Source organism: Rhinatrema bivittatum, chromosome 8 (genome assembly GCF_901001135.1).
Source record: "Rhinatrema bivittatum chromosome 8, aRhiBiv1.1, whole genome shotgun sequence".
Lineage (NCBI taxonomy): Eukaryota > Metazoa > Chordata > Amphibia > Gymnophiona > Rhinatrematidae > Rhinatrema > Rhinatrema bivittatum.
Genome location: NC_042622.1, coordinates 145,621,655 through 145,642,445, shown reverse-complemented (window position 1 = coordinate 145,642,445; position 20,791 = coordinate 145,621,655). Strand labels below are relative to the sequence as shown.

The window sequence follows — 20,791 nt, the reverse complement described above, 5'->3', positions numbered from 1 at the left end:
TGATGTTGAGGATCTATAAGATGAATCGGCAAATCATCTGCAAAAGCCCCAATTTAAATGTTTGGCTTTGCACGGTAACCTCCAGAATATTAAGGAGTATAGTGTGAACCACAGGGTCGAAGGATAATGTGAAAAGTGGGGAAGGGGGCAGCCCTACCCTGTGTTCCATTTTTTTTATTGGGAAGGCATCAGATAGGGTGCCATTAACCAAAACTTTGCAGCAGGGTTCAGACAGAGAATATGTATGTAGTCCAAAAAGCTACTCTGAAGTCCAAACTTCTCAAACATCGCTAACATGTATTTTCTGAACATACCCAGATCAGTCCAGAAAAGTGGGTTGTGTATCCCTACCAGCAGGTGGAGTCAGAACAATTAGAACTTTGGGCACTGCTACATAACGAGTGCCATCTGCAGTCACTCAGTATTTCTCTGACTCCAGCGGGTGGTACAGATGCACACCTGCAGTGTTTAGTTATATTTTTTATTTAGTTTGAATTTAATTTTTTGGTTTACAGTCGCTTCCTGAGGTGTTAGGTGTCTTCGTGGGCCATCCCTCGTAGAAGCCGGGCTTCCGGGGAATTGGATATTCCTGTCGGGGTTTCGCCCGCCACAGTTCAGTATCTGACGACCAGGGGCTCCTGGCTACTCACCTCAGTCTCTGCTACAGCTGCTCCCTTGTCACCTGCAACAGCTTTTCTCCTTGTCTTGGTAAAGTTTAATTAAAAAAAAAAAAAGCAAAAAGCTGTTTTCACAGCAGCTGATGGGACTACCTTCAGTGCTGAGGTAGAGAGGTGCAGGAGGGACCGGGTCTTTTAAGGCCAGCCGGGGAAGCTGTTGGCAGTGTTCCCCTCAGCTCCCGGGGCTCCGGGTCGTTTTGAGGGCAAGGGTGAGTTTTTCTCAATGTGCCTCGTTTACTCGCCGCTTCCCTGCTTGGGGGCCTTGCGATTTCACTATAGATAGGCTCATTTCCCGCAGCACGGCTGTGCGCAGTTTTTTTTTTCTTAGCCCACAGCACGAAAAGTTTGTTTATTCTGGTCCTACATGACTGAAATTTTCTCTCCGTCGTGGCTCCGAGCGGTTTTTATTCGCACTCTTTTCTATTTCACTTCAGTCTATCTGCGCGCTGCTGCGGATGGGACCAAAAACAGAATTGCAGGTCTGCCGTGCGTGCGGGTCATGCGGCCAGGCATTAGATGCGGCCTCCTTATGGCGCAGCATGTTCCCCGGGGTTAGAGGGCTCTTCAGGGTTTCTTGCCTCCTCCCTTGGGGAGGGAACGTCTGTCTCTCCTTCGGCTTCGCGGGAAGAGGATTATCCGCCTGTTCTAGCCCTGGTGAGGGAAGACCTCACCGGGGGAACTGATATCACCCCAGCCAACTCTCCAGTGGAGGAGGGGGACCTGGAGGGGTTTTCCCCAGAATTTGTCCTCCTTATGCACCCAGCTTTCCTGGCAAGGAAACACTCACTGGTAAAGCAAGGTCTTCTGGGGGCGGGTTCAGACCCGCCTGAGAAGTTCTGGGTACTGACCCTCATCAGCGCCTCTCTGATCAGGCTCATCCCACAGGGGATTCTCCCCAGGGTACGCGAGATCCGATCCTGGGGTCTGGGGTGACATCTGCTTCTGGGGTAGTAGGGGTGGCAGACCCGGATCCGGCTGATGTGGATACTGATGATCCGGATGAGCCAATGACCCCAGCGTGGTACGTTTGTTCAAGCGGGATGAGTTAAGACCCCTTATTCCCCAGGTCCTTGAAGTTCTGGGACTTAAGGTTTCTCAAGAGTCTGACAACGAGGGTGTCAATCCAGTCCTCTATGGCATTAGAGGTCCCGCATCTTTTCCTCTGCCTAAGAAGGTTCACAAACTAGTGACCCGGGAGTGGGAGACTTCAGATTCCGGCTTGAAGGTGGGCAGAGCTATGGTGAAACTGTACCAGTTACCATCTGTTTTGGATTTACTGAAGATTCCAAAGGTGGATGCAGTGGTCTCAGCAGTCACGAAAAAGACCACTATCCCGGTTGCTGGGGTGGCTGCCCTTAAGGATATGCAGGACCGCAAGCTTGGAGATCCAGTTGAAGCGAGCATTCGAAGTTGCAGCACTAAGCCTTGGGGCGGCGGTTTACGCTAGCCTCATGCAGAAGGCCTGTCTGTGTTTGGGTCCAGGAGCAGCTGCCGGGGCTGGTACGGGTGACTGGAGGTCTGCAGTCCGCCCGCCTAGATGCAGGCATCGCTTATGTTGCAGATGCTTTGTATGATCTGGTGAGGACCTTGGCGAGAGGTTTGGTGTCAGCTCGGCATCTCCTCTGGCTGCGAAATTGGATGGAGGATTTGTCCTCCAAGTCCCAGCTTTGTAATCTACCCTTTAAGGGCAAGCCCCTCTTTGGGGAGGATCTGGATCAGCTAGTAAAGCTGCTTGCTGAATCCAAGGGCAATCGGTTGCCGGAAGATAAGAACATAAAAGATCTTCTAAGAATCTTCCCTCCTTGAGCTAGGTTTCAGGACTCTCGCCGCTTCAGAGCGGGTAGATACTCCGCACCTCCTGCTTCTAAACCTGCTTCAGGGCGCCAGCAGTCCTTTCAAGGGGGTCGCCGGCCCGGAAGAGATTCAGGACATCTTGGTACAGGAAGTAATAAAAACCCCCAATGAAGCCACGAGCACCATTCCGCCGTCTAAGCTTTGAGGAAGATTATCCAACTTTTACATGGAATGGGCAAGAATTACATCAGACCGCTGGATCTTAGAAGTGATCAAAGACTGGTATGCACTGGAGTTCTCGCGCCTGGACCAGGAGGTTTTTGTGGAGTCCAGAGTGGCCTCAAGTGTCAAGCGAGAGGCGGTCTGGGTGACTCTACAATGACTTCTCGAGCCTCTGGAACTGGGACAATAGCTTTGAGCTCAACAGGGACGAGGTCGGTCTCGGTGTACTTGTGGTCACCAAGAAGGAGGGCACGTTTCGGCCCATCCTAGATCTGCAGAAGGTGAACCATTGCCTTCGGGTTCCTCGCTTTCCTATGGAAACCCTGAGGACAGTGGTGGCCGCAGTTCGAAAAGGGGAGTTTCTCGCTTCTCTGGACCTCACTGAGGCATATTTACACATTCAATCCAGCTGAATCACCAGAGGTTTTTGCGGTTCAAGGTCTTGGGACGACACTTCCAATTTTGAGCCCCTCCTATTTGGTCTCTCAACAGCTCCTCGCACGTTCACCAAGGTGGTGGTGGTGGGGGCCTTCCTTCGTCGGGAGGGAATCTTACCTGGACGACTGGTTGATTCGTGCGAAGTCTCAGGACTGCGAGAGATCAGTGCACATGGTGGTGATCACATTGCGATCCTTCGGTTGGGTAATCAATGTGCAGAAGAGTCACTTGGAACCCACTCAGAAGTTGATTTATCTCTGAGCACAATTCGATACCTTGCTGAGCAAAGTGTTTCTAGCGGCAGACCGAATAGGGAAGTTGCAGGAACAAATATATTCCCTTCTTCGAAGGAACAATCCCACAGTGTGGCATCTTCAGGTCCTGGGCTCCATGGCTTCAACCTTGGACTTGGTTCCTTGGGTGTTCGCTCACTTAAGACCTTTACAGCGTGCGCTTTTCTCGCTGGAGCCCGGTGTCTGAGCAATTCCATCTACCAGTGCCTTTACTTCCGGAATCCAGAGCCAGTCTGTCATGGTGGCTGTCGCTGGACAATCTGGAAAGGGGGTGGATTTGGACACTCCGAATTAGCTGATAATCTCCACCAATGCCAGCCTCTCAGGTTGGGGGGGAAGGCAGCATGTGCAGACAAGTCCGCCCAAGGGCTCTGGTTGGCGATGGAAAGTTCCTGGTCCATAAACTGGCTAAAGACCAGGGCTGTACGTCCAGCCCTGCAGGTGTTTCTTCCCTGGATCCAGGGCAGAATGGTGCGAGTCTTCTCCGACAATGAGACAACTGTGGCGTACATCAACCAGCAAGGCGGGACTCGAAGTCCCGCCGTAGCACTGGAGGCATGTCTTCTGTTCACCTGGGTGGAGCGCCATCTTGAGAGCATTGCCGCATCCCATGTCGCAGGAGTAGAGAATGTGCAAGCTGATTTATCTCAGTAGTCTGCAACTAGACCCAGGGGAATGGGAACTCTCTTGAGGCGTGGAATCTCATTTGTGCCAGATGGGGAACTCCTCAGCTGGATCTGATGGCAACGCAGGCGATTACAAAAACAGTTTGTTTTTTCGGCCGTCGCCGAGAACAGGGCTCGGTAGGCATAGATGCTCTCGTGTGTCCTTGGCCCACGGGGATTCTGCTGTATGCCTTCCTGCCCTGGCCCCTCATAGGTCGGCTTCTCTGTCGCATAGAGCGGCACCCGGGAAAGGTGATTCTGGTGGCACCAGAGTGGCCACGTCATCCGTGGTTCGTGGATCTGGTACGCTTGGCTCTAGAGGGTCCAATTCAGCTGGCTCATCTAACGCATCTGCTCCGTCAGGGGCCCATATTTTCGGATTGGGAGGATTGCTTCTCTCTCGCGGCTTGGCTTTTGAGAGGCGACGTTTACGCTTTGAGGGGTTATTCAGAACAAGTCATTTCCACCCTCCTACAGGCAAGATGTCCAGCCACCTCTATGGCCTATGAGTTTGGAAGCTTTTTGTGACGTGTCATCAGTGTTCCTGCGACCCTTTAGCGGTGCATGTTCCTCAGGTTCTTGACTTTCTGCAACAGAGCCTCACTAAGGGCTTGGCGTTCAATTCCCTTCGTGTACAAGTTGCAGCTCTAGGTGCCTTGCGGGGAACCTTTGATGGCTGCTCGCTGGCAGCGCATCCGGATATCTCTCTTAAGGGGGTCAAACATTTGCGCCCTCCCATCCGTTCAGTGTGTCCGGATTGGAGTTTGAATTTAGTCCTGCGAGTTCTTTGTGGTGCTCCTTTCGAGCCTCTTCGTGGAGTTTCCCTGAAAGATCTGACTTTGAAAACTGTTTTTGGTGGCCATTTGCTCGGCCTGTCGGATCTGAGTTGCAGGCGCTGTCTTGTCTGCATCCCTTTCTTCGTATTTATGACCAGGTATCGTTATGTACGGTTCCGTCCTTTGTCCCCAAGGTGGTTTCAGCCTTTCACATCAATCAAACTGTGGAATTTCCGGGGTTCCCTAACTGGTCCCGGGAGTCTTCTCAGAACAGACCTTCATCTTTTGGATGTGCGGCGTGCCTTATTGCGTTATGTGGAGGTTACCAATGACTTCAGACTTTCTGATCATTTTTTCGTTCTCTTTGGGGCCCAAAGAAGGGGGACAAGGCGACCATATCTCGGTGGATTAAGGAAGCCATTTGCACGGCATACATAGCCCGAGGGTGTCAGGTGCTTTTGGGTCTCAGAGCTCATTCCACTAGTTCTCAGGCTACCTCCTGGGCAGTGTGTCAGTTACTGTCGCCTCAAGAGATCTATAGGGCGGCAGTGTGGTAGTCTATTCACACTTTTACGAAACATTACCGATTGGATGTTAAGACTTCTGATGAACCGTCCTTCGGGGAGAGTGTGCTTCGTGCGGGTCTTTTGGGTTCCCGCCCAGTGTAGAGTGGCTTGGGTACATCCCACTTTTCTGGACTGATCTGGGTATGTTCAGGAAATGAAAATTGGTTCTTACCTGCTAATTTTCATTCCTGTAATACCACAGATCAGTCCAGAGGCCCACCCCTTTCTTCAGATACAGACAGACTGTCTTGGTCAGAACCTGCTTAAGTTTTTTATTGTTGAAGCTCCTTTTTTGCAGACATGATTCATGGAGCAGTTTTTAGCAGTTCGGTCTGGTTTTTGCCAGCGAAGTGGTAGTCCGGAAATTTGGTCAGGTGCTACTCTTCATTATTTAGTTCTGTTAGCATGGGCTTGGGTACAGGTCAATACTGAGTGACTGCAGGTGGCACTCTCATTATGTAGCAGTGCCCAAAGTTCTAATTGTTCTGACTCCACCTGCTGGTAGGGATACACAACCCACTTTTCTGGACTGATCTGTGGTATTACAGGAATGAAAATTAGCAGGTAAGAACCAATTTTCATTTCCAGTTCATGCGGTCAGATGCTTTTTCAGCATCAAAGCTGATAAGCAAAGATTGCAGATGGTACTGCCTGGAGTGGGCTATAGAGGACAACACCTGACACACATTTGCCACGGCATATATGCCTTTGACAAAACCCACCTGTTTTGGTGATATTAAAAGGGTAAGAAATTTAGACATTCTGTCAGCTAGTATTGTGGCCAATAGCTTGATCTCCATGTTCAATAGAGAAATCAGGCGGTAAGAACTAGCTAACTGTATATCCTTTCCTGGTTTTGGTAGAACTATAGTCGCAGTATTAGTCTCCTTGGGTAGGACACCTCCTTGTAACAAGGCTTCATACATTTCTCCCCAAGGGTCGGCAGATATTGTCAAAATCTTATAAACCTTTCCTGGCAACCCATGTGCCTTGCCCAAAGGTGCCTGTTGGATATGGGAATACATTTTGTGAAAATGTGAAAGGAGCACTGAATGATTGTAACTTATCTGCAATAAGCTTAGTTGTCACAATCTGATTCAGAAATGTATTTATTTTTATATACCGATATTCAAACTAGTATATCACATCTCTTTACAAATAAGAGTTGCTTACAGCGATATCTTCATAGTGTTTGTTAATATAAGACTAAAGATTAGTTGAAAATTCGAGTGAAGGTGAAGTCAATTGGTGTTACATACATTCATATGTGAGTAATCTTAGGCAGAACGGTAGATAACATGTTAACTTAATCACTAAGGTCAAGTGTTAATCAAAACAGAACTTATATGATGATAACTTCGTCAGTATAGTTAGGCGTCGGGTAAAGAAAGATGTAGCGTTTCTTAACACGTATGCGCTTTGTGAATATGATGGTGGTTGTATGGGAAGTGGCAGTTGTTGCAGGCCTGGTTAGATTCACACGAATGCTTTTTGGAATAGCCATGTCTTTAGTTTTCTTAAATGTTTGTATTAGGGGTTCTATCCTTAGCTCGGTTGGTAGGTTGTTCCATAAGCTGGGTCCCGCCAGAGAGAGCGCGCATTACCTGACTGTGTTCAGGTGTGTTAATTTTGGGGAGGGGGTTGGGAAGTCCAGTACTTGAATGTAAGCTCCTTTGTGGTATCTGAAAATGCAAAGCAGCATTGAACATGACAGTATATATCAGTGGTTTCCACACCTTCCTCCTGTATTTAAGCTGAGATTAGTAGGTCTGGAAAAGTTCTCCTGTGCCCTTAAAGGAATGTACTGACTGCCCACTAGGCCCCTTCATTTCTACTATGTGCAATTTCCCCCCTCCAATTCTGCCCCAGGTTGGCCAACATGTGGCCTGTTTTGTTACTGTGTAAAAAGAATTGAAATTTATAAAAAAAATCTTTTTTGCATGCTGGTGAAGCTAGTCATTAAGAGCAACCTATGTAGACAGAAATTCCGTTTTGTGTAATAGAGAAGAGTCAAGAAGTAGTTTCTGTTTATCTGAATGAAGCTGTCATTCCAGGAAGAGAATCTCCCTGGCCCTCCAAGCTCTTTTCCGGGCTACATAAGAAATAGCACCCCTCAATACAGCTTTAGCAGCATCCCAATACAGTAAATGAGTATCAGTCATCATTATGAAACTCCACATGCTCTTTCCAACAGTCAGTGAGATAGGAGTGAAAAACCTTCAGTACATAGATAGGCAGGGAATTTCCAAGATCTCATTCTGCATCAGTAAATCCCTCTACCAGGGCATGGTCTGATAGCCAAAGGACCAATATCTGCAGTCTGCACATATGAGAAGGAAATCTCGGATATTAATATATAACTGAGTTGGGACTTTGTGTCATGTGCACTAGAATAGTGGGTAAAATCCATCTTGAGAGGATGGAGACATCGCCAAACATCCATAAGACATAAATGTTCATATAGAGAAGGTCCCATATCTGAGAACTCTTATTGGGGGACCTAGTCGGACAATAATCTATTTGGGGGTCGGAAACCACATTGAAATCCCCACCAAGGATAGGTATATGAGAATAGGGGGCGAATAGGTTAACAATTGTGAGTAAAACAAAGGCATGAGAGTTTTTATATTAGGTGCATAAATACTCCCCAGCAGTATCTGATGACCAAATAATTGGCCTTCCACAAAAATATAACTATCCTTGGGATCCTGCACTACTTTTTAGCATTTGAAAAGATAAGGAGCTATGGAGTAATGTAGCCACGCCTGCTTTATGGGCAGTAGAGGAGGCATGAAATTACCAGTCTGACCCATTGCTTCTATAGTTTAGTGGCTGTTTTCTTTATTCCAAGAAACACACTTATGTCAGTTTTTGGAAACTCTGCATAGCCTGCAGAAGCTTGTAGCGTTTACCATAGTACCAATACCACACACATTCCATGAGATAGACTTGAGATTTGGCCATTCTCCCCCTCCAGAGAAATAGTGAGAGAAAAGACTATGCATTATCACAGAGTAGAGAGAGACCCCCCCCCCCCCAAAAAAATCCACATAAAACTGGTCCTGTGAAAGACACTTAGATAAGGGAAAATGCACAACTGTGGTCAACCCATAAACCTCCCCCACCCAACTCCCCAATCTCTCATAATCTAACAAGAACACCATATGGCTGTGAAAAGAAGCAGACAGAAATAGAACATATGAAGAACCATCTGGGATCCACATCAGATGACGCGTTTCATGCCATGGGGCCCCCTCCCCCCAAATGAATAATCACAGAAAAATTAGCCATGAAAATGTCATTGTGGAAAAAGAAAACCAAGAAAACAGTTGTAACCCAGCCAAATCTTGGTCTGCCAAATATGTATAAACGATAGCAATAGTAGCAGCTAGCCTGCTATAAAAAAAATAATCCAGTATTGTCCATATTTTGAAGGAAAAATGCAGCTTCCTGTGTGGTAGCAAACAGATGTGCTTTGCCCTGATGCATGACATGAAGTTTGGCTGGAAATAAAAGCATAATGCGCAAATGTTTCTTGATCAATTGGGTACAAACCGATGCAAAGGATAATCTCTGTGACACTAACAGAATAGTCTGGAAAAGTAGAATTTTTTTTTCCTCCCCATACTGTAGATCCTTCAGTTTCTGATCTGCCCAAAGTATGTCAACCTTATAGGTAAAGTTGAAAACATGAAAAATGACCACTCGTGACTTAAAAGTTCCTTCCATCAGATGAGGGATATGATTGTTGTGGTGAGTCTATCTTGTGTGCCCTTTCCAGATATAAGGGTCCCCTAGGCAGAGGAAGAGCCAGTGCTTGCAGCAGCCCTGTTTCCAAGGTTTCTACCAGATGGGAATCAAGAACAGATTTGGGGAAATCCACCAATCTGAACTTGTTTTGTTGGGAGTGATTCTCCAGATCATCCACTTTTGCCAGGAAAAGCTCCTTAGAAGTCATGAGATCTGAAATAGTGCCTTCTAACCTAGATATTCTGTGCTCTGCTTCTGTCGAGCTTTGTTTAACCCCCAGCAATATGAGATCCAATACCCTCAATTTATTCAGAGCTTATTTAATTGACCTTCAGGGCAGTTGCTATTTTGGTAGCCAGTTCAGAGGAAGCAGGCTCTGCTGTTGGTGCCGCTGCCTCTAGCACTCTGCCTGTGGCATTGTCCTCTGGGTTGGCCTTGCTTTCTCCCTATCCTCTTGCGTCGACATTCATGGGTCAATCACGGAACAGGTCCAGTTTCTCAAAAGCAGGAGGTATAAAGCAGGTTGCTTCGAAACACATCTCCCTGCTCGAAAAAAGGGTTCTCTTTGAGCGAAATGGATGTTATCAAAGTACTAATTGAGAGAGGAAAAAATATGCTCTTCCTGCTGGGTCATCTTCCAAAGAAATCTGGGACAGAACCCACCCTCCCAGGGGTAAAGAGGAAAGATGGTCTTCAGATAGCAATAATTCAGATGGAATACAGTTTTATATAAATAACTGGAAATATTAACTTTTATTTTACTCTTTAGCATGTTTTAAGAACAAATATACAATAGCAGTAAGTCTGGATCAACATTTAACAATTTTCTTCAATTTCAATAGATATCAACACTTTTTTTTTTTAATAGAACTGGTTCTCTACCCCAAAAGAGCAGTTATCAGATAAGTGACCACTTTTCCCTTAAAAAAAAAAAAAAACAAAAACAAAAAAACCCCCAAATCAAAAACTACTTTACTTTCTATTGTATACTGTAACTGTTCTTTCTCTCCTTTATAATATTTAAATCTAGTTAGGAAATTACGATAGTCTCTCTTTCTAGCAATCCTTGTGTAAGGGATAATATCTGTTTTGTCCTAGTCTAGCTAGACTCCATTTGTGGCTGTTAACCCCTCCCCCAGCTGGAAGATGTCCCAGAAACTAAACGAATCCACCTTTTAATATCCAGCACAGAGATTTAGACTCATATTGATGACATCACTGAAGCGCGACTAAGGCGAGAGTCAACTATAAAAGTCAAACTAGGCTAGGCGTCACGCGCCGAGCGTCACGCACCGAAGGAGCGCTACAAAGGGGCCTGCCCCTTTGTGTGTACCTGAGCCCAAGGTGTCCCCCTACATAACATACTGGTGACACCCCAACCTTTAGTCCTCCAAACACCACGCAGACCCAACAGGCTCAAGGACCCGCACTGCCTAACCAACCCAGCTCCCTCTGAAACCGGCTTGACTCACCTTAGGACTACTACTTCTCATAAGTTGGTAACCACTGTTATAAGTTGTAACTACTGTACTGTATTTGTCAACCTCCATTTGAACCCTCCCTATTCTCCCCCCCCTTTCTGCTCATCAGCATCTTAGCCACTAACCTCAGCTTTTCCCTGCACACCCAAACTCAGCAACCGCACCCCACTTCACGTCCAGGCATGATCATGGAATCATACCCCATCCCACGCATCAACCTCCCACTCTCTAGACACCGACCCCTCAACATGCTCTATCCCCATCCTTCTCTCCTCTGACTCAACTCCTCGGACTTACCACTCTATCCATAATCCTCTTCAATGCTCAATCCCTGCCCAAAAAGACACCCATTCTTAACGACCTCCTCATCGACTGCAAGCCCGACATCTGTGCAGTCAGAGACCTGGCTCAAAGAATCAGACACCGTTCTTATTAACCAACTCCCCACCTCCTCCTACGAATTCTTCTCGATCCACAGACCCAAAAAAAGAAGAGGAGGCCTCTTGCTTGCAGCCAAGAAATACCTAAAGCTCAAACCTATTCCCATAGCCACTCCACCCAGGCTAGAAATAGGCCTCTTCAGGTCAGACACCTTGCAAATCTGCTTGATTTATGCACCTCCCACATACTTAGAAACCAACCCCTCCCCCCTAATCGAATTTATTATCGATTGGATAAAACCCGACATCCCCACATTTATCCTTGGAGATTTCAATTTCCATGTTGACTCTCCCTCAATCGGCTGCATGCGAATCCTTACTACATTCTCTACATGCCTTTGGTTTCCATTAAATCATAACCTCTCCCCACAAAGCGGGACACACTCTAGATCTAATATTTGTCAATTCAGCCGTACGTGCCACCAACCAACCATCCTCCACCCCTATACCATGGTCTGACCACTTTCTGATAGAAGGTCTCTTCTCTATCAACACCACTCCCCCTAACAACAATAATAACAGTAAGACCATAACATACAATAAACCCTGCCCCAGTGCGGACCTAGCGAATGCTCTAACCACCGCACTATCCAATCTAAACTGCTCTGACCCAGACTCAGCCCTAGCATCCTGGAATAACATCACACGAGACGTTGCCAATAAACTCTGTCCAGTCTCCAAAAAAGTTATAAGAAACTCCCCAAAACCCACCAACCCATGGTACACCACAGAACTGAGAACCCTAAAATCTACTCTTAGGCAAAAGGAAAGACAATGGCGTAAAGACCAAACCCCGCAGAACTCCGCAGCATACAAATCAGTTCTCCACAGCTACAGACTCTCCACCCAAAAACACAAACGAGATTACGCTAAAAAAATCCATGACTACAGATTCAACCCCAAAACACTCTTTTCCTACGTCTCTGGCCTCACGACTCCTATCCCTCCCACTACACCTGAATTTGATGACTCCGCCAAATGCGAGGAACTAGCCAAGTTCTTCTTCAACAAAATTGCAACGCTCCTAAAGAGATTCCCCCCTTCTTCGAACAGTCTCACACCTACCCTGACCATTCCCTCTTTCCCCCTCCCAACCCTTAATGCCTACTCTCAACTTTACCTCCACCATAGAAACTCAACCCTCAATGCCCACCCTTGACTTCACCTCCACCATAGAAATCCAAACCATTTTCAAAAAACTCAAACCCTCTTACCACCCTGAAGACCTTATACCCTCCAAAGCACTTCTAACCATACCCAATACAATAGCTAAAGCCGTAGCAGATATTATCAACTGCTCGATTGCACACGGATCTGTTCCAGATGCAAACACGCAGTGGTCAAACCCCTCAAGAAACCTTCGCTCGACCCCAAAGACCCTGCTAACTTCTGCCCAATATCCAACCTCCCCTTCATTGCCAAGCTTTTGGAAAGAGTGGTTAACTTCCAACTCATGAACTATCTAGAAGACCACCAGATCCTCCACCCAGCACAATTTGGTTTTAGGAAACACTTCAACACTGAATCCCTTCTGCTCTCCCTTTCCGACCACCTCCTCAGAGGCATGGGTCAAGGCCATAGCTACCTCCTTGCCCTCCTCTACATTTCATCAGCCTTTGACACTATCAGCCATCACCATCTAATAACTCACCTGGAACTCATTGGCATCTCAGACCTAGCCCTTTCCTGGTTTAAATCCTTCCTCTCAAACAAAGTTCTCAGTCAAAATCTGGAACTCCACATCCACACCACAACCCCTCCAACAGGGAGTCCCCCAAGGCTCATCTCTCTCATCCACCCTTTTCAATATTTACATCACCCCCCTCTGCCAACTCCTCTCTGATCTCCATCTCAAGTTTTACCTCTACGCTGATGATGATCAGATCATCATCCCCATCCAGAACTCCATCTCTGACGCACTAGAACATTGGGAGAAATGCCTTACAGCCATCAACTCCCTGCTCACCAACCTACACCTCGCCCTCAACACGAACAAAACGGAACTTCTACTCATCTCGCCTCACGCTGCCCCTGCACCTCCGCCATCTGGTACCTCCAAACTCCACCTCCTCTCAACACAACCAGCTGTGAGAGACCTTGGAGTTCTCCTTGACCACCAACTAAGCATGAAGAACTACATAAACTCCATTCTCAAAGCCTGTTTTTTCAAACTCAACGTACTTAAACTCAGACCCCTTCTTCACACCCAAGACTTTCATACAGGCCACCATATCATCCAAATTAGACTACTGTAATGCTCTTCTTCTAGGACTCCCTTACTCTTCCATCAAACCTCTACAAATGTTACAACATGCCACAGCGAGACTCATTGCAAACTCTCGTAAATACGACCACATCACCCCTATACTCAGACCTACACTGGCTCCCCATAGCCTCTCGTATTATCTACAAAACACTCACCATAATGCATAAAGCAATTTACACCCACAACTCCAACTGGCTCGACCTACCCTTCACAACCACCCAGTCCAATCGACCGACTAGAACTACCAATAAAGGCACCCTAGTTGTGCCCTCCCTTAAAGCAGCCCATCTCACCTCTACACGTGACCATGCTCTTTCCATAGCAGGTCCCACTCACTGGAACACACTGCCGCCTGACCTACGCCTTGAACCATGTATGAACAACTTCAAAAAGAAATTGAAAACATGGTTGTTCAAACATGCCTACCCAGAATAAAAACTCACACCTCCTCCAATAAAAAATAGACCACATTGCGTCTGTTCCATCTTCCTCATACTGAGGAACCATATGTTATCCTCTCTCCTCGTTCACACCGAGGAACCATGTTAATGCTAATGTTACTGTTATTTCTCGTCTATCCTATTTAATTATTTACCCTCCTCCCAGTTTCCAATTCCCTGTTAAAATGTAACTTCCATACTTTACCAGTTTTGATGTAAACCGGCATGATGTCCACAACTAATGCCGGTATATAAAAATGTTTAAATAAAATAAATAAAATAGACTGTTGGCCCAGTCTCTCAAAAGCAGGAGGTATAAAGTTGGTTGCTGCGAAACACACATCTCCCTGCTTGAAAATAGGGTTGTTTTTGAGCAAAAGGGGGAGGGAGTTCCCGGAGAGCTGGCAACATGTGATTGGACTCTCATGGCATCATGTGGCCCCTATAAATCTTTTAAATACATTTTGTTGAGAAAAATGACACAATATGCATGACACTTATGTGTAATGCACAACTTAATTATCACTTCATCATTAAATATAATACAACTAAACTAAAAGTAAAGTAGCTGATGAAACTTTGCCAGCTGGACCAATATAAAGCATGTAAAAACAAAACTAAGTAAAAGAGCCAATAAACTAGCAAGATGGGGAAGAATGGATCCTTAAGGGACCCAAGACATCCAAGCAATAAGACTCATACATTTAAACATTAAGGCATCAAGATAACAAGCCTGTGCGCTGATGCCTGCCTGCTCACCTGCTGATGTTGTCAAACGCCCATTTCAGTGTCAGCAAAAAGGCAACATTTTGGGCCTTTAATGATGACGTTGAGAACTCGGGCAGGCGGCCTCTAATGCATTTTAAAATTTCTTCCATGGGCTGGATTAAAAGAAAAGAAGGGCTGGACTTGGCCCACAGGCTGTAGTTTGCCCACCCCTGATCTAAATATATATATGCTCTGGAAGACAAGGTGCAGAGGAGATATTATACACACCTTCAGATACCTGATGTATGAATATTAAACTTTTTCCAGTGGAAAGAATGTAGTAGGACTAGGGGTCATGAAATGAAATACCAGGAGGGATGACTGAGAACCAGCGTCAGGAAATATTTCTTCATGGAGAGGTTGGTGGATGCCTGGAATTCCCTTCCGGAGGAGGTGGTGAAGATAAACAGTCAAATGCAAAGGGGCATGGGATAAACAGTTTGGATCCATAAAGGCTAGAGAATAAAAATAAAATAAAAAATTGCATGGAGGTAATTTGCTGATATGGCGGTTACTTCCCTTAACCAATAATCCTTGATGCTTTTGATGTAATTTCAACATTGCTCTCCGCTTCAAGGGTAGGGGGAAAAGGGGAATTGGGTTTAGACAACAGAGGGCCCTGATTTTACAGTCAGGGGAACTGATAAGTATGGGGGTAACCTCCATGGAACAATAGTTAATACCCTTAACAGAAGGCATGGTATTACTATCCTTAATCAACAAGCCTTGATGCTTTTGACGCAACTGCAACATCACTCTCTCCTTTGACGGTAGGGGGGTGTTGGGGGAGACAAACACTGGCCCCTGACTTTTTGCAGTCTGGGTTACTGATACGCAAACATAAGGTAAAAAGCACAGGACTGCCTCGATGGCCAAATCTGTAAGCAAAGCATTTCAAGTAGCACACTCTGAATTTTCAAGAAGGCTCATCACCCAGTAAAATGTTTCTAGCCATAAACTTTTTATAGGTTATCATAAGGCTTGGGGATAACTGTACAGAGTAGCAGTTTGCTACCCTTAACAGAAACATGGGCGTAACCTGCATGGCTGATACTACCATAGGAAGCTTGCTGGGCAGACTGGATAGACCATTTGGTCCTTTTCTGCCATCATTACTATGTTACTATATTCTTCCTAGCTACAACATGAGCCCCCGAGTGTGGTAATTATTAAGCAGCACACAGGGTATCTATAGCTGGGACCCGCTTTATGCGGCTCATACAATGCATTTCCTCCCCTACTCATCTTTCCCCCATCCTTCCAGCCTCTGTCTTTTTTTTTTTTTCAATTTACTCTTTATTGAAAATTTCTGTATACATTTTCCATAATCTCAAAATAAAAAGGAAATCTTGTTATACAACATCCAATACTATATTTCCTATATCAATTTCTGAAAATCAAACAAATGTTGAACAAGAACTTATAAAAGAGGGAGTGAAACTATAAATCATATAACCTAGCAATAATTCAAAAAGGCGAGAGGATGTCAATGGATTTACTTAGGCCTTAATTATGATGTTACTTACTCTGTCTCAGATTTATCTGCAAGGAATGTCTCCAAATGTGTGGGGTCTGAGAGAATAAATTTATTTCCCTGAAAAGTAATATAACATTTTGAAGGAAATTTTAAATAAAATGTAGCCCCAATCTCTAGGACTTTACTTTTCAGGGTAAGGAACTGTCTTCGACGTGCCTGGGTAGGCCTCGAGACATCTGGAAATATGTATACTCTTTGCCCACAAAAGGAGCATTCCTTGTTCCTAAAAAACTTTTCTAATACCTGATCCTTCTCACTCTCGAGAGAGAAGGAAACAAAGTCGCTCGTTTATTAATAATATCCAGAGATTCCTCTAAAAAAGAAGAAATCCCTGGACTTTTCTCTAAATCTCCAACTGGTGGAGTTCTAATCTGAATGGGGAAATAAAAGATCTTGGATATAATTGGGATCTTATCTGTCTCATAGGCTAGGTTTTCTATCAGAAACTTCCTAAACATCTCATATGGTGACAATAACCTCGTTATTGGGAAGTTAACTAAACGTAGATTTTTAATACGCAACATTTTCTATATTTTCAATTTCTGAATGTAGTGATAAACTATCTACAATATGCATATTTTCAGCATTTTGAATATTTTGCACCTTATTAGACAGACTTCACAACAGATTCCAATTCAAACAACTTTTTCCCCTGTTCTTCAATTGAGGACTTATTCACATTTACTAGTGAAGTAAGAGATTCATTCGCATTTGAGACATTAGTCTAGTCTGACTAACATCTTCCACAAGTCTCTCAACGTAATATCTGTTGGCTCTTTGGGGCTCAACAGAATCTTACAAGGAGCTCCTACTGTAGGTCTATCTCCAGTTCTTTGAGATGGTCCCTCCGAAGGGCTTTCTGAAAGAAGGGAGTTGCCTTCTTCCCTATTCGCACTTGCTTGACTGTCCTCAATAGAACCTTCCACTTTTGAAGTTCCTAGAGGTTGTGGAGGTGTAATTGGGCTATTGCCTGGACTCAGGGACACTTCAAGAGTGGCACTCTCACAGTCCATTTGTGGCACTTTCCTATTGACGTGGGCATCCATAGGCCCAATATTGTTTGGGGCTGGAGAGGAGGTGTAGACTCTAGCCTTACGCTTTTTACCCATAGAAAATCACAAAAGTTACCTGTTATGGCAGAGTCAATCAAGGAAACTCAAAACAGTCTGAGGCGGTCAAAGCCGCGCGCGCCCCTTCGGCTGCGCGCCGGCGTCTGCTGCGCGCCGCTCAGCCGCGGGTTTTTGAAGTTCCCGCGGTCCTGCAGTGATGACGTCAGCCAATCTGTCGCGCTCTGTCGCAGGTGTTCTCCTTTCTCCGAATTGGCAGCAGGCAAGGCTTTTCGTGTTCATCACCTCTCTCTCGCTCCCCCTTCCAGCCTCAGTCTTAACCCCAGGCTGAGTGAGACAGGGAGAGCAGGTTCTGAGCACTGGATGTGATTCTGAATGTGGGGAGCAGCAGCACTGGAGGAGCTCCGGCAGCCAAGGAAACTTAAGTCAGCTGCCTGCATCACACAAGCTTCTCCCTTCTGCACTTGTATATAGAGGGGAACTTGCCCATTGTGACGAGTTCTTGTGTCTCTCTGCCTCCTCTTTCCCTTTTTTAAAATTTGGAAGAGACTAGTGGGACTTTAGAGCTTCCTTAGCCCTTTATTTGACTATTTGATTCCTCTCCATGTTCACATTGCCTGCCCCATAGAGACCTGTGTGCCACACAACATTTTTGTTAATGTAGCTTGAACAGGTTGGGAAATACTAGGCTAATAGACTATAGCACACTATTACATGCTGTCTGGCTTACACATTACTCTGTCAAAGCTCAGTAAATGAGAGCCATGGCCACTTCACTGGCTCATGTTAGACACTTCCATTGAAAACATCTACAAAGCTTGCCATTGATCATTTGTTTGTACCTTTGTCCCAATACTGTCTAGACAGCATGCCTTGAGGTGAGCAGTTCTGTGCAGCCTGTTCTCCCATTTGTGTTCTCCACTTGGTGGGGCCAGGTGGTCTCTTAAGTTAGTGCGTCTGCTGTGCAACCCTCAGCTTGGGATTCCCTATACATTATGGCTAATACATGCCTGCTTGTTCACAAGTAAGCAAATTTGCTTTCTCTGACAGAGTTCTTCATACATAGCAGGACGACTTAGCCATATTTAATTCACACTTGCCTCCTTGGAGATTCAACTATCTCACAAAAGCTTAAGCTCTGGAAGAGACTGAGGGGGGTTCATGAGGAGCGCGCACACAGCAACTCTCTCACGTATGCTCAGTAAAGTTTTATTTACGGAGCTCTGAGAGCTGAGTCCGTGTCAATGCTGTGGGATGACAACACTCAAACATGTTGTGCCTAATTCATCCTATTGTCTGCAGAGAACCCTGTTTACAGGTAAGAAAACTTACTGTTCCCTTTGTATCTGAGAGCCAGGGCTGAATAGTGGCTCAGAATGCAGCAGTGCTGTAACTTGAGTTTCCAGGTGATGGTTCCTATATACATGAATCTCCAAGCACATTATCCTGCCAAGACCTCACTTTGCCTAGCTGAGTTGGCAGCCCATCCAGATTCCTTTATCTGGGTTAAAGAGCATCATTCGTGCACATAAGACTTGAGTGCACTTTGGAGAAAGTAACTCAGCACATCAAAAACAGAAGTTAAGTTCAGTGATTGCCTAGGTTGAGTGTGGTGGATGGGGTATATACTTATCATGTCCCTTCTGTTGTGCTTTTTCCTGTCATGGAGTATGGAATAACCACTGACCCTGTTTTTTCTCCATAGGAGCTCCTACTGATGCAAGACTTTGCCAAATTCCAGGCTCTGAAACCCAAACTGTTGGACTTGGTGGATGACATGTTGGCTAATGACATCGCCCGGCTCATGATCTTGGTTCGACAAGAGGAGTCCCAGATGCCCAGCCAGGTGGTGAAGGGAGGAGCCTTTGAGGGGACTATAAATGGGCCTTTTGGCCATGGCTATGGAGAAGGAGCAGGTGAAGGCATTGATGATGTGGAGTGGGTGGTAGGTAAGGACAAGCCCACTTATGATGAGATCTTCTACACCCTGTCGCCTGTTAATGGCAAGATCACTGGTGCCAATGCGAAAAAGGAGATGGTGAAATCAAAACTGCCCAACACTGTGCTAGGCAAGATCTGGAAACTGGCTGATGTGGACAGGGACGGCCTGCTGGATGATGAGGAGTTTGCCTTGGCTAACCACTTGATTAAGGTCAAACTAGAAGGTCACGAGCTACCTGCAGAGCTGCCTCCTCATCTAATACCACCTTCCAAACGAAGACAGGAGTAGCCTAGGGGTGAAGGCATACACCTCTCCTTACTTTCTCTCCTTACCCTCCCTGTATCCAGAGCTGAGGAGCTTCAGCATCCTTGCATAACAAAGGACTCTGTTCTCCTCTGCCCTGTCTCCCCATAGAAACCAGATGTGTGTGATGGGTTGGAATATTTAGAAGAGGAGCTTATGAGGCTGGGGTGAACAGTACATGAAAATATGTAAAAATATTGGAATCTGGGGTGTGAGTCATAGCTGGACAGTAAGTGAACATTGGAGATGTTAGATGCAATATTCTTTGTCTTGTTGCCATCATTGTTCCCTCTAAGTCTTGCGTGTGTGTGCACACGCACAGGTTGTAAACCCTGCGTACACAGAGCAAAACAGTGCACAAAAAATTCTGATATTTGCTTTATACTGGCTCATAGCACACAAACTTGAACTCTGCTTTATAAAATATTGTACAAAAGACTGTTTTTGTGTACGTAGCCTTTTCTAAATTAAAAATGGTTGCTACCTGTGTAAAATTAATCAATTTTAACTTCCTTCCTTCAAGACATGTATGGAAAAATACTTGGAAGTTGTCTGGGATATATATTTGGGATTTTTGTGATGTACAGTGGGGAGCAGCAGGCCCTATAGTTCTGGAACCAAGGCAGCCGTGACCCATTTTGCACTTGCCCAAGGTAGCATCTCCAAGGGGTTGATATCACATAAATCTGCCTGGCTGGAGTTTAAGCAGTACAAAACCTGGTTTATCCTCTCTATTGCACTTCTTCCTAGCTATCAGGAGTGGTGCTTAACACATCTTCCTATTCTGTGAGGGGCCAGCCTAAATTGACACACAAGATTTATGGCATTCATGCAGCTTGTACCATGAGACTGGACCCACACAGCACAGGAAGTTATATACTATTCTTTCTGCCGAGTGGGAGGGATCAGGAGAAGGCCAGGGAGCACTGGGATTGCAGGGCAGAGAAGAGTGGGGGAACTAGAGGATACGAGAGCTTTTTGGGGAAGGAAGAGAATGTAGGGAGACCCTTCTAGGGGTGGGATAAGGACATAGGAAGATATTTCCAAGGTTAGGAGGGGATTGGAGGAAAGGTTTTCTGGGGGTCAGGGGGAGGGAATGTGGGGACCACATTCTAGGGATTGAGAGCAAAATTTGAACTTGGAAAGGGGGGAAGAGAGAGAAGACATGGGGAGTAAGGAGAGGGAAACAGTGAGAGGATCAGGATCTAAAGGAGAGAAGCCTGGGGATGGAGGGCAGGGGCCAGGGAGAAACATTCCACTCTAGGGTCCTGAGGGGGCGAGAAGGGAAGGAGACTGATTATTGGGGGAGAACTAGAAAAAGGGCTGAAAAATAGGACTCTGGATTTAATGGCTGGGGGTGGGGATC

The 20,791-nt window shown here is 45.8% G+C and overlaps 1 protein-coding gene across 1 annotated transcript in view; it reads left to right on the top strand.

The window, feature by feature from the left end:
• The window catches only part of LOC115096473 (EH domain-containing protein 1), a 77,833-nt gene extending 57,910 nt beyond the window's left edge, over positions 1-19,923 (top strand). Inside the window, exon 5 of the mRNA XM_029611116.1 lies at positions 18,886-19,923. Coding sequence (XP_029466976.1) covers positions 18,886-19,410 — 525 coding nt within the window. The 3' untranslated portion in view covers positions 19,411-19,923. The remainder of the gene's footprint in view (positions 1-18,885) is intronic.
• The last annotated feature ends 868 nt before the right edge of the window (positions 19,924-20,791 follow it).